The sequence below is a fragment of the Phycodurus eques genome, chromosome 12, assembly GCF_024500275.1.
Source record: "Phycodurus eques isolate BA_2022a chromosome 12, UOR_Pequ_1.1, whole genome shotgun sequence".
Lineage (NCBI taxonomy): Eukaryota > Metazoa > Chordata > Actinopteri > Syngnathiformes > Syngnathidae > Phycodurus > Phycodurus eques.
Genome location: NC_084536.1, coordinates 18,127,731 through 18,142,748, shown reverse-complemented (window position 1 = coordinate 18,142,748; position 15,018 = coordinate 18,127,731). Strand labels below are relative to the sequence as shown.

The 15,018-nt window shown below is 39.9% G+C and overlaps 1 protein-coding gene across 16 annotated transcripts in view; it reads right to left on the bottom strand.

The window, feature by feature from the left end:
* The window catches only part of map2 (microtubule-associated protein 2), a 60,737-nt gene that overhangs the window by 21,870 nt on the left and 23,849 nt on the right, over window positions 1-15,018 (bottom strand). For 11 of the 16 annotated variants that reach the window (XM_061691833.1, XM_061691834.1, XM_061691832.1 and 8 more), the window contains 4 exons: window positions 13,140-13,272; window positions 6,930-7,189; window positions 3,566-3,655; window positions 1,599-1,673 (listed from right to left, as the gene is read on the bottom strand). In XM_061691833.1, the coding sequence (XP_061547817.1) occupies window positions 1,599-1,673; window positions 3,566-3,655; window positions 6,930-7,140 (376 nt within the window). In that variant the 5' untranslated portion in view covers window positions 7,141-7,189; window positions 13,140-13,272. Of the gene's footprint in view, window positions 1-1,598; window positions 1,675-3,565; window positions 3,656-6,929; window positions 7,190-13,139; window positions 13,273-15,018 lie in introns of those variants that run through there. The other 5 variants (XM_061691837.1, XM_061691838.1, XM_061691836.1 and 2 more) reach the window with 3 other exon arrangements.

Here is a 15,018-nt window from a genome sequence, read left to right as displayed (position 1 = left end):
AATTGAGTCGGCTCTATCATCACCGAATGAAACAATACAAAAATACAGTATAATAAAATCTCTGCCAAAAATGTCCACTAACGGGTGTTTCTATGATTTAATTCATAAAAAAAAAACATTTATGATCTGAATTGTTTTCGGTAAGATTGAATAATTGCTCAGTTTATAAATTATTTCATGCACATATTGAATCTTGAGCCAGAAATAATACCAGTAATGTACATAATTATACAGAGGGGATCGTGACAACCTGTGAAACTTCAAAGTCCAATCACCCTGAAGTCGTACCATTTGGAATTCTACCAATTTGGACCTTAGAGGTAACACTGTGATTTTTCTTGCTCGCTTGCCTTGCTTTTTAGATGTACTTTTCTTCTTGCCAGAAGCTTTACAAAAGAAACATCAACGGTACCAGTTATTACAAGGGGGAGTTTAAAATGGACATTTTCTGTAGAAGAATTGACAGGAAATATTAGCAAAAGAAAATTTAACATTGGTAAATAAAATTCAAGGAAATCAGAAAGGGGTTACAAAAAAAGACATGACACACAAAAACATTGATGAGGTGACTGTAACTAGCAACTGATTAGAGACCAAGGTTATCAGGCCAGCTATATGTGGTCAAAGAAAGTGACTATACCTGTGTTGCTTAGCTAAAGAATGATATGAATGCTAGGTGAGGTATACCAAATAGGGTAATTAAACACCAACAATACTAAAACATGAAGCACAAAGCACAATTTCTATTGTCTGGGATAACAAAACTTGTCAAATTTAATGCCTTTGCCATAAACCAATCCTACTCTATCCTATTTCCCTTCTTAGGGTCCCTTTAAACCCAAAAAACACAAACCTCTCTGATGATTTCTAACAATATGACATTTGGTAGATAGTCAAGCATCATAACACAGTTACTATCATACAAATCCACATCTGTATTGCCCTATCAATCCCCTAACATTTAGAAGAACACTATTCTGTTATAGATTTGGGGGATATTCACCTTGAATCAACACATTCAGCGAAGGTGACTAGCGACCTTACTAGAACTTGCACTCACAGAACTTGTTCTCACCGGCTTCAATCATATTCCTATTTTGAAGATTTAAGACACAGATGCTCTTTTCACCATGAGTCATGGTTACAGTGCTGAGCCATAAAAGCCCAGAGTCACACACAGAAAACACTGACAGCTGCCAAAAAAAAAAGAAAAAAAAACACCATGAAGAGACAAGTAACAAGGACAGTTACAAGGCTTTCATATTATTATGTGGGGAAACAGAGTGATATGCAGGTTAGAGGGGAAAATGGAAGAAAACAATTATTAAAACCAGGCCTAACATGGTGGTTGTGCCATTCTTTCTTTTAGAGACAAATGAAAAATTGCATCATTTATTGTTTCAAAATGGAGCAGGAGGAAATCTGCGACTGAAATTAATGAAAATTAGCTCGTGATGAACTCTGAATGGTCTGTTGGGACAGAGCAATCCCTAAGATCTCAGCAATTCCAATTTGCTGATGATGCAAGAGGAGGAAAAAAAATATCCATTGGAGACACACTCTTATATACAATGCACACTTGTAACTTTTTGGCCTACCTTGCTCAAGAGGACCAAATTGTTCTGCAGCAGGTGAAGGAGGCGGCGACGGAGGTAAATTGGTGGTGTCTTCAACTGCGTTTGAATATGGAGAATGATGATGAGCACCTTGCGGTTTGCGCTAAATTTTATGGTATTTGAATCTATTGTTGAAGATGTTATGCTTTTTTTTTAATGAATGAAGATGTTATGCTAATACTGTATTTTTTCATTTTGTGCATGTTGAAGATGGAAGACAGCCTCGTCAGTTTACTCCTACTTAAAACATGAAAGCCAATACAAGAGCCGCATCAAAAGAATATGTCTTTACAAAGATGATAATGCTCAGTTTAAATTGACACTAGCAGAGAAGTTTTATCTTACTAACAATATTTGCTACTGTGGTTGCAGTTTGGGTGATGTATATCTGCACAGCAAAAACACATCTCTGTATGTTAGAGTACAGTTCAACCCGCACTACAAATTACAACCACTATAAAAAAACAAAAAATACCACGAATAAGAATAACTAAAACCGCTACGTTGTTCACCTTTCACGTCTATTTCACAGATTTTGAAGCGATCCTTTTTTACTGGTTTTCACAGTATACAGGCAAGGCTGAATTTCGAGTCCCAGACATGTTGTGCTGCAACATGCTGGGCAGCACTGAGGTCTACTGGAAGAGATGCAGTGAAATTAACAGCAAGAAGAAAAGGCATAAGGCTTCTTTATACTCACGCGGGCAGCCACCGTGCTGACGTCACTACGGCTATCCTGTGTGCAGTTTTCCTTTATAGTCGAGCACAAACCACGCGTGCAGTTTTGAAATTGTACTGCAGTTCTCCTCCAAGTCAGGGGTGTTGCTACGGCTGGTGTTGGCTGGGACGCCACACGGTGGAGTTTCCTCTGCATTTTTTGGCCATTTCCGGTAGCCATTTTTACTTTCCTTTCCGTAACAAGGAACAAAGCAACAACAATGGCGACCGTGGAACAGTGTCTGGTAGAACTAATGGACCTAGATGACCAGATGATATGTTTAATTATGCTGCAAAATCGATCAAGAATGCGGCGGCGGTATGTGGAACCGAGAGGAACGCAGAGTACGTCATCACAGCATGTGACTAAAACGGACCAATCACGAGAGATGATGTCCGCGGCATTCTATGCGCAGCAAAAATTTTTGCCGTGTGCGCGTTAAGTGATGCAGAGGAGCCGCCCTGGCCAAAGCGTTGGTCAAGTGATGGAATGCGGGTGTTGTCGGTCGCGCGAGCGATGGAGTGTAAAGAGGCCTATAGAAGGTCCCCAACTGAGCTCCAGTAATAGTTGTTCCCACACAGCAGAGAGCATATATGTATGCCTGGGAGTATTGTTGTACTCTCTGTTTGTATGTGTTGCTGCTCTGTGTGTGTTAAAATAACTTTTTGAAGGTTTATATTTACTGTATCATCTATGCCAATTTCCATGAATTGATCTAGGATGTTTCACATTATATATTTGTGTTAAGCTAGAAGACAAAATTCTATGGTTTGGTTTAACAGTTCGGTGTTTTTCCTTTTTGTTTATGTCTCAGTTTTAGAGTAAACTCCAACTGAAAGTGTTGAGAGAGCGCATGCGTTGCCTCTTATTTGTAGAATTGTGTGAACGATAAAGGGAGAACAGGCGCTAAAGAATACGTTATAAAAGTGTGTTTTAATAAGTTTAAATTAGTTCAAAGTGTGTGGGAGGGATAAAACCATTTGAAACAATGTTTTTGCATATGGTCTCAAAAACAGATTTTCACGTATCGTGGGCTTTTTTCAAATGTATTCTCCACAATAAATGGGATTCAGTGTATTTTAAAATCAAAACCTCTCACATTTGAATACAAACTAAGCATGAGTAAAGGCTTAAAAGACAAACTATTTGATACAGCTCTTGTATTTCCTCTTCATAGAGCCGAGTGTACCTTAATGTTGTTGCTGATGCAATTTTTTTGCGTGTGGCAAACCTGATGGCAGCCTTTGACTCTCCTGCTCCCCCTTTAGCACCGCCACTGCCTCGGCAGTCACTTCCTGCACGATCCTTGCAGACACTTGCTCTGAACACAGAAACATAAATGGAAACAAGGGAGTTTCTTTCTGATTACTCAATGATACTAGAAAAAAATATTTTTTATTATATAATATTATTAATATTCTTAGACAATACTGGAATGCTTGAGCAGCAGTGAACAGTAGCAGATATTTTTAATGGGTCAGGGAACAAGAATAAACAAGCCACCACAACAAACTGATGACGATGATCTGTAAAACAGGAAATGCTATCCACAGAATTCACACTGAAAAATGATAATATTTTTTCTTTGGGTGAAGCGACTCCCTTCCAAAGCACAGTCATTTTCCCCTGCACCAACCAGTGGTGCCAAAACAGACACACAGTGTATTATGTCATAAGCTAACAGGCACCAAGCACAGAGTACAAATAAATGCACAGTAGGTAATCAGCCCTGTATAAAGATGATTCTGCTGATCCTGTTCAGAGTTGTAGCGAGCCGCAGGCTGTCACAGCTGACTTTAGCTGAAAGGCAGGGCCCCTGGCCCGAACGGGTTGACAGGGCGCATACAGTATAGAGACAGACCATTTTCACGGTCACTGAGTGGGTAAAGATGATTTATATCTTTTAATAGATATAAATAAATAGATCCCCCCCCCCCAAAAAAAAGGATGCTCTCAAAGGGTTTATTAATGCTGATCTTCATTCACAGTTGTGTTATAGTATTTGGACTATGAGGATTTCAGAGTCCTAATTTGGAAGCACTCTTCTGCATGGCAACAGGCAGTTATGACAGTTTGCGTCACACACGCATACGTGCACACACGCAGGCACTTACAAGGACACTCAATAGAACCCACTTACAAACCCATTACCCTACAACATGCACCAATAATTTTGTGTTGCTAAGCAACATCTGAGCACCTCTGCCCTGGAATAGCTGTTAAATCTTTTCTGATACAACACTGAACAAGAATGCCAGGTGAATGCAGGGTCAGAGGCTGTAATGTCAAACCTCGTTTTATCCAGATCGGATCTAGCTTGCAAATTTTGCTGCTGTCTAAATCAAGGTAGTTTAAATCCTTGCCCAGCTATCTTTATCAAATATTAACACAGCATGGTTGTAATTTATAATGAAAATTGGTTGTAATTTATAATGAAAATAAAGGACCACACAAAATAAAACACATTTAGCTCATGAACGTTCACAGGTGATAATGTTTTCACATCTGTAACTGATTGTCTTTTGCATCAAAGTTCTTAGGGTTCAGTGTGACAGAAAGATCTAGTGCACAAATTGATCGTAGTGTGAAAAAAAGACCTTGTCAAACTTGCTTGATCTGCCTCAGTCAGCATTTATCTCGCATAAATATGTCACATGAAATAATGACCGACTTCATACTCAGGTCACAAATACAGTAAGAGTACATCATTTCTGCAATGAAAATGAACAATGTAGTCCTAAAGTGAATATAAAAGGCATATATTACCTGTGATAAAGATGAGAATGTTTAATCTCAAGGCAGAGACTACACACAAAGCAATAGACACACATGATTTGCCTTAGCAGGCTGAATCTGGCCCCCAGGCCTTGAGTTTGACACCTGTATTTTGGGATCATAGTTTGGGTTGTATTCAGGGTTGAAACTATTAATATAGACTTGTGATTCTCATAGTGTGGTAGTGGTACACAGGCTCCCTGTTGTGGTACGCGAAAGAATCATGGGTTAAGTACTGGTACAATTCAGTTGTATTTAACTTTAAAAATTCAGCACATTTGTATTTGACCTTTAAGAGCAGTTTGTTTTTAAGTTTTATATGCAATACATTTTAATTTAAACATTAGTTAAGTGCAATTATTTTCTTTCTATATTTAAGAGCAGCATTATTGTTCAAACTGGTCATGATGATGGTACTTAAAGATCTAAGTATTTTTGAGGTGGTACTTGGTGAGAAAAGTATTAGTATTACATTGGCAATTGTTAAAAAAAACCAAGGGGCTACAGCTACGATTTGCAAATTTTGCAATAGTAGTCAGTAGTCAGTAACATGTTGCTCTTGCCCTCTTTGAGGCAATAAGAAAACAAAAAAACCAACATGGTGAGCTCCAGGTTTAACATAATGTCAAGGGGGAAATTTAGTGCTTTAAAGGTTGTTGTTGCATCTCAAGAGCTGACTCTCAGACCGCTGACGGCTGGAGGATTATCGAGTGTCAGCGATTCTTTGCAGTTATCCACAACATGTTGGAGTCACCTCGTATTGTGTGCTAGTTATGGGAATAAAAATCGATTAGTCAATTGATTGTTTCTTGAGAATCTTGTTGATTGTGTGGAATTTTCCTGATCGCGTATTCGTAAAAACAAGGCTACGTTATGAAGTCAGCTATTTCTTGAAGCAATGGAAACAAAATGGAATGCGTTTTACTGAAGAAACCAGGACAGGGAACGTGCATTTAGACTCAACTGTTTTCGGCTTTGCTCGTTAATGAAGGAAGCCGAAAGTTGTACTGTACTACTCGTCATGTTTCATTGTTCTAATTTGTGAGAAAGTTGCAAAAAAGGGAAGGTACACGCCCGCGACCCTTGTGAGGAGCAGCGGCTCAGAAAATGGATGGATGGAAGAAGTGCCATCTGACACGTAGTCTCTAATGTGAGAGCCAAGATTTTTTTTTCAAATTGACCAACGATCAGTCCTTTTCTTTCCATTATATAATTTCTGATAATAACTGTTTGACTCTATAATACAAAATATGATTCAATTCGGGTACCGATACCAATTAAAAACAAAGCTTACAGCAACATTTACTGAAACTACAGTCAAAAATATTTTCATCATGATTCAATTCTAGCACAGACATGACACTGGAATTGGTTCTTATCTTATTGTTAAGTAGAAGTCAAATGGTTAACAGTGCCAATGTGAGCTAAAGGCAAAAAAGAACAAAAGCTCTGGGAAAACAAATTGGTGGGGGACCCGTTGTCATGGTAACACCACTGGTGCATCACCGTTTCTGTCTCCAGGGTGTCAATGAGGGTGAGCTGGGGGTTGAGGGGTGGAGAAACAGCTTTAAGATTGTAATTATGGCACGTATAATAACAGCACGTGATTCGGGTTGGGAGTCAGCGTGTCGCAAAACCCACGCAACCCAATAGATAGCGCACGTATGACACACACGCACTAACATCAGTTTCATGTATCATACCTACTTGTCTAACGAAATATATAGTAAAATATTACACACAGAAACCTGATGATGGTTTTTTTTTGTAAAGGTTTACACAACTCATCTACTGAGGTGCAGAACAAAGATTACACATACCTGCAGTTATAGCATGAGCACCGGTTAACTCCCCATTGAACCCGTTCTCCCTTGAAGAGAAGGGGGCAGAGGTCGCGTGAGTCCCACTAGTCTGGCATGTTCTGTACGACGGAGATGAGAAACCGTTGGCCCCATGGGTACCAGTGGGCTCCTGGCCCCCTGAGGGGTCCCACTGAGAGGCACTGTCTTCTGGCTGTCGGTCATCTGCCATGCTGGTTCAAGCTCACGACTGGGGAGGGGGGTGAGGGCTGTCTCTCCTTCTGTGAGAAAGGGAAGAGAGAGGCAGGCGTGGTAACAACTCAGCAAGTTATTAAGTGTAAGTTAGCAATGTCAGCTAAAGGAGAGCGAAGGCAGACAGAAGAGGCTCGAGGACACGTCAAGATTCTGTTTGTCATAATCCCTGCTGCAGCCTCGCTCTCAATGTACAGCTGTTCTCGCTTGTGTTAAATGCGCACATGGACGAAACTGTTGGTACCAATCCGTTTAAGAAGGAAAAACTTACAATAGTTACTGAAATAACTTCAAATCGACAAGACGAAGTTGCATAAAGGAACAAGAAAACATTTACACTAACACCAATGACAATCTTTAATTAACCTAACATGCATATACACATGATATAGTTTCACAACTGAGTCAGTAAATTTGCAGTTATATTAAAACATTTTCACAAAGGATTATGCCTGTGATTATTATATTGTCGACTTTATGTGTTGCTCCACCATTTGTGTTCAAATATCCATTGCTTACAGCAGGGGTGTCAAACTAATTTTTGTCACGGGCCACATCGTAGTTATGACTTCCCTCGGAAGGCTGCTACAACTGCGAACCCATATAAATGAAAGATTACCTCATATACTGTAATTACATACAGTATACACAACACATTGATGAATAACCAGTTTTGAAATCAAAAGCCTATAAAACATGTTTTTCAACTATTACGTTTCTTTTCAAAGTGGGATTGGTATCAAAAAAAATGCTTGCAAATATCTCAATTGTACTACACCAGAACACAATGAGCAATTTTTATTTGCTTTTGCGGGCCACCAGTTTGACACCTGTGGCTTACAGCGACACCAATGCTATTCATTAGCCCGTCTATGGCATTCTGCATTGCTTGTTATCATTTAGTTTGGCAGTAAACTTCAACTGGGAGTGGCGATAAACAGCTTAAAGCCTCTTTTTTTTTTTAAATGCCCAACAGCTGCTTGTTGTTAAGCGAGTTGAGTTCACTGCCACCATACAGCGTTCACATCTCAAATGTTTGCTCGCGAGTCAATGCAAAAAATCCGACTTACATCTCGAAAACGTCAGGGCACTTGTATCTCAAGGCACCACTGTAGCTTACTGTATACTGTATATTGTAGCAGTTCCTCTAAGGGGATTAACAGGAGCACTGTGAGTGAATTCTGCAGTTCATAGAGGCTGATGATACTTAAGTCCAACAGAGGGCAAAAAAAGAGTCGATAACTGCAGCCTGAGAGTGGTGCTACATTGAGCATTGGTCATCACTGGACAGATCTCCTGAAGCCATGTGTCAATTCTTTGTGGCCCATTAAGAGGAACACCTCTAGCTCTACCATTCTCCTACCATACCATTACACCAATAAATCAATACAGGTCTGTCAGGTTAATAATTGACTCTTGGAGCATAAAATGTCTTAACGTTAGGAGGTCGTAATATTTAACTTGCCTTAGAGTACTGGTAACTGTACTTGATGGTAGAAATCTCAGACTGCTTTTACACCTGTACGTCACATTCTCTGGTCACCATCATGCAGTTTTGGGTCAAAACCATTCTTTTCATTAGCTATTTGGATTGGATCAAAGCAATCAGCTTTCTCACTAAAAACGAACTGCACCAGTTTGCTTGGAGACGTACCGAAAGGTAGTCAAAGACTTGGGAATTTCCGCTCCATACCAGAATTCAATCGTGGTACTCACACCTGACTAAATGAACTGCAATGAATAAAGTATGATTAAAACAGAATAAGGGGTGTTGTGAAAGTATCCTATGGATCCTCAAAAACTTACTTGATAAGCACAACAATCTCACAAATAGAATACCAATGGATCAGTCTACCTGGCAGAGAATGATTGTGTTGAATATTTAATCGAGTGTTTAAACTCTTCTAGCCGAAATGAATAATAGTCTGGCTTTGCATGACTCAGCTCCAAACGGATATGGAAATGACAGCCCCATTGAGACTCCTCAACTCAGAATGCCATAATGGTATATCTCACTTGATGACTCCTTCACTGTCACAGCTTGCCTTCCACCACCGTGACCCTGCTCGGGCCCTCATCTGAACAGCACTCCTATTCATTAAAAGTCCTAAAATATCAAAATGAGGTTTCATCCTGTCTTGCTCCTGCCTGCCTGTGTGATAATGGAGGTCACTTTGTGTTTGGTGGCTGCCCAACACATCCAACTTGATCATCATCAGTGGTGGACTGGCTTGTAAGACAACCAACTACCTGTGTATTTTTTTGACAGGATCGCATCATGCAGCGTGGTATAAAACTGGGATCCCCAGTTAAGTGTCTTATTGTACATAAACTTAAACGGTGCACATTGACGGATCACTTGCAATTAATTGCCCACATTTGAGGGAGTATTTTGGTGTATAGTATGCCATAGGCCAAATTGATTCTGAAAGAAAACTCAGGTTTTTCTAACAAATCTATTGGGATGTCCTCATTTACTGTATGTTGAGCACTGTAAGTACACTGCAAGTCTGCTGCAATTGGCAAAAGGCCTGTGGCACTTAGCCACAGGGATTCTCTCAAGTCTTGTCTCTGGGGGAGGAACAGATTTGAGTAAGCAGTGACATGATAGAGTGGCGTCCCTGCAAAATGCCAGAGTTGTACTAAATTAATTATGCTCATAAAGATAGAATCTATATATAAAATGAGAGCTGGAACCTAGTCAACACAATATTGAGCAATTGGTCTACGTGTCTGGCGGAGGAAATAAAAGCGTTTTAAGCACAACCACAATTTTAACTTTTTTGATAATAATGTTATCTGTCTGTAATGCTGTTAAACCAAACTATTCAACAGAATTTGACTGGTTAGTTACTAAGCAAAATAATTGTATGCAAGTCCAATGTACACATATGTTGTTTAAGCTTTAAATTTATCTGTGATGAAAATTATAACTGCAAAACCATGAATGACTTTTTTGTTTTTTTTTGTTTTTTTCAGGAAAACATCTCCTGCCACGAAGTGTTGAACATATTGCAGTGTGAATCACATCAGAAGTGTTACGCACGCACAGAAGGCTGACTGGTTTGCTCTTTTCACCTGCTGCATGATGGCACACTGAAGAGGCATTTTCAAGCTCGAAATGCAAGGTGGTATAGCTAACCTTTAATGTACTATTCATTCAAACACTGCAAACAAACAAAATGCTACATTTTAGGCATCTTACTGTTTTCTCCAAAAAGATGGTCTTTCAAAATTGTTTGGCTCAAAGAAGTCAAGAAATCTAGTTATTTTGGAGATATCACCTTTAATACAGTATAATACTAGCTATTTCTCCTAATATTTTGAGTGTTGCTAACTTAGCTATTTACAAAAGGAAATATTGGGCTTTTTTAACATATGAGGGAGGATGTACTGTTCTTTACAGTATCTGACTATATGTTGGCTCACAGTTTTTGAACTTTGAGTTGGGTATCCAGATTATTTTACCAATGGTCTTTCCATTACATTTTGTAGTCACACAGTGACAATGGAAATCACCCAAGAAAAAAAATACTATATTATATTATCATTCAATAAATGCATGGTCGTAGACCTTGATGTACAGTATCTCACTGTCTTATCCTCCAAATGATAATAATGCCAATATGCACCATAAATTGTTCAACAGAACAGTCAGCTCAAATTAAAATGTCTTTTGAATGATACTGCATCAATACCTATCTAGAAACATAATTTTGATCATTAATGTGGAGTCAAATTACTGATTAAGCTGATGACGAAGCAGTATTACGATAAATTATTGCAAATTGCTGGTTGGCAGACCAGATGTTACAAACGTTCAGGCTTCTACTGGACACATTCAGCACAGAGGGTTCAGCACCTTGGTGAAGGTCACCTTAACAATAATTGACATGAGCGGGGAGGTAGTCATTCTATCACATTCCCCGGGAAGATACAATCCATAAGGAATGACTGGCTTAGTCGATAGAGTGGAGACTGCGCTGACAGTACCGGGTTGCAGGTCAATCAATGCATGCGCACGCACACACTTGCCACAAATTGTTATCGCTACAAAGCACATTCTTACAAAGTGGTTTCTGGCCTGAATCAGGTCTGGTCCACCGTGTGACTGTTTAGTGAATATGAACAAATGACAATACCAGCAAGGCTAATTATGCAATGTTTTTTCCTGAAGGCTCTGATATGTGTCATTAGTCTAATTTCTTTGCTTCTTTTTTTTCACCCATGAGTCTTCCTTCCACCTGTTCTTTCTTCCTACCTCTTTACCTTCCTCATAGCATTGTCCTTCCACCTACACACTCCTCCCCCAGCTTCCATCAGCCTTCATCTATCCCCTCCTCTTTGCTTTTGCTGCCTTTTTCCATCTCCCTCCTACGTTCTGAACACATTCACATGCCAACATCTCAGTGTGTGTGTGTGTGTGTGTGTGTGTGTGTGTGTTTGTGTGTGTGTGTGTGTGAGAGAGAGAGCGAGAGAGAGAGAGAGAGAGAGCACGTCACACAGATGCTGCATTGCAGGGCTCTCCTCTCAGGGCCGCCTCACTGCAGGAGCTGGAGAGCTGCAAAGGAGCTTAAGTGCACACAGCCTCTTGTTATATTCATAATAATATTTATAACTCGCATCATCTGCGCAAATATGACAAATTGAACCGTTAATGAAAAGGCCCGACTCACCAGCTACCATAAATTTTGACTGCAAAAAAGGCAACGATGTTGAGGCAGCTAATGTGAGCTTAAGAAGCCTGGCGGGTGTCCTGTCCTAGAAAGGCTTCACCATGGCTTCTGAGTTAAAAAGCTGCTGCCTCCAGTTTCATATTTACTGGGTATCAGTGTATACATGAGAGTGCTATCAATCATATCAAGGCAACACAGTGGTACATGGAGTTTGCACGTCCGCCTCCCAGCAAGAATTCTCCAGTTGGGATGTAGGTTAAATTCTTGGTTTGCAACCTGTCTGGACTTTGTACAGTCTCCCTACTTACGTCCACACTGCATGTAAAAAACTCATAAACTTTCTATGGATCCTATAGACTTAAGCAATGTTGGTCCTAATCGTGTAGGTTGAATGCAGCAGGCAAAGTCCTATGGTCCAGCACTCAGTGATAAAATTGTTTGATGAAAATGTCGTTTTCAAACTCTATGGAAAAGGCTTTGATGCCCTTAAAATTTAGCTATCATTTCATTTTCCATACGGCTTATCCTCACTAGGGTCCCAGGCGTGCCGGCACCTATCCCAGATGACTCTGGGCAAGAGGCAGGGTACACCCTGAAAAGGTCACCAGCCAATCGCAGGGCACATACAGAACAGTATAGAAAAACAACCATTAACACTCACATTCACACCTACGGGCAATATACTGTCTTCAATTAACCTACCATGCATGTTTTTGGGGTGTGGGAGGAAACTGGAGTCCACAAATTAAATAGACTCCAGAAACCACAAATAAAAAGACTCTTATCCAACCCCCATCACCAATCTCACTACCTGGAAATTTGTGCAGGAAACAATGAGAGCCCATAAAAGCGTGACTGCCTTTCAGCGGACCTTGGTGTTGATCGTCTCACGAAAGCAGCTCTTCTCTTCCCACTCAATACCCACTTCCCACTCAGCTCCTAGCAGCCTGCACTCACATGTACATCCACCCACACGGCCACTGCTTTTATGGAGGTAACAGACATCCACTCTCTCTCTTGCTTTCTTTTGCTCGTCCTCTTTCATTCCATACAAAGTGTTTCTTTTTTATCTATTTGACAGGTACACAGTACATCTGTGAAGTGTTCAAAGATGAGATAAGAAACATATTTCTTTGTTATTATTACAATGGCATTATTATACAAACTAGGAACCCAATTATGGAACTTAACTTTTTTTTTGCTTTTCTTTTTGAGTTTCTTCCCTTAAACCGATTAGTGATATTAAAAAGTATCAAACTGCAGCAGCATTACAATAAATCAGGAAAAGACGACGTGTATTTACCTGATTCGCCGGTGTGGGACTTGCCAATGAATCAAAGCCACGTTTAAAAATTTATTTCCTCTGTCTTTTGATGACTGATTTGAAGACTGTCACACCAGGAGTCAAAGCCCAACCTGTGACTTCCCAGATGAACCTAGAGATTACAAGATTATAAAAAAACAAAACAAAACAAACAAACAAAAAAGATTGAGCATCAGTTTCATATTTAGGGTATTTTTCTTGAACTTCCATCTGTATATTTATAAATGAACAGAATCTCTTCTGCTATTCACCTGTAAAGGTTAAGAAAACATTTGTGACATGGTAGACAAATTTCTTTTGTCTAATATCACCTACAAACGCACACACACACATGGGCGGGCACAAACACACGAACACGGACAAACTGGAATTCCTATCCACGGTTGATTTGACTTAATCTTCTATAAACAATAAATAAAAATGCAATGTCTTTTGAGTTCAGAGATTTCATCACATTACATGAAAAATCCGACGAATTAAACAATGTAACCTGAAGCCGACTAACGTCAATTAAGGCCATTATGTGTGTTAAACCTTGCTGAAAGACGACAGGAACTCAACAACTTTTTTTTTTTCTTTTTTAGCAGATAAATTATAATTTAGGTATGCCCATCAATAACCCTGAAGTCTGGGAACCTAACCCGAACCCCCCTCCCCTCAAACACCCCACCCACCCCCCTCCACACCCACACCCACACACACACACACACACACACACACACACAGGCAGACACGCACACAAACACACGCACACACACACGCAAGTAAAGGCTTACATGTATTGGCATAAGACTTTGGGTGTATTATTAAATGGAAATGCTGAATGGTGACATTGAAGTCATCCTTCCCCGCTTGGACGGTGATGAGAGGGCTGATACCACTGTCATGCCTGTACCATAAATACACACCGGAAGTCAGGAAAGGACTAGGTTAATTCAGCATTAAGACTTCAATCGCTTGAAACACACTCTCTGACGGGAACACAAAATCTACATAACAGCATCTCTACAGCTCACTGTGAAGGTGTGAAGTGCTTGAGGCTGCGGTTCTTATAAATCTTCTGTCAGTCAGTCTGTCTGTACAGGTATATTTAAGATTTTCAAACAGCTATTTTTGAAGTAGCATCTACTAGGTTTCTTGTTTGTTGCAATGGGGAAGCTCACACAGAAGTGAGAATTCTCAGTTTTTTGAGACTGTCTCGCTGTACTATCTAGCAGAGCACTTTCTACTGGCAAGTGAGCCATATAGCTATTCAAAGGAGGTGTAGAGTTTTAACAGCAATATTTGGAACTCATTACATTTTGCTTGCAACATAAAGTAAATGCTCAAAGTGCTTTTTGAGAAGGCCTAATAAAGACCTTTAGTGACTGTTAGGAAGAGGGAATTTTAATTTAGGTGAGTGGTGACAGTGTTAATGAGAAAGTTATCAGAACACCTATGGCTGCACAGTAGATGAGGCAGTAAAGTTATACAGTATGTGTTGCGGTCAACTAACACCATGGTTCTTTTGACGAGACATAAACATGGAGTCATCAGCGAGTCAGACCTGAAACAGTACAGTGAACCTATTTTAATTGTGGCGGATACGTTCCAGACCCACCGGCAATAGGTGAACATCCACAATACAGAGTCTGTAGGTTTGCCTTAAAAATCTACTAAACCAAAGATGAACTAGCATGCAGCATAAAAACTGCAAATCGAACCACACCAGATTGAAAAAGACTTCCTGACTTGAGTTTTCATTTGGAAGTTGACTACAAGAAGCCGCCAGACCATAAGAGCTGAGTGCCTTTGTGCAACATATTTGCCAAAATTTACTGTTGGGTGGACTGATGTCATAGTTCAGCCAGAAAAAGCC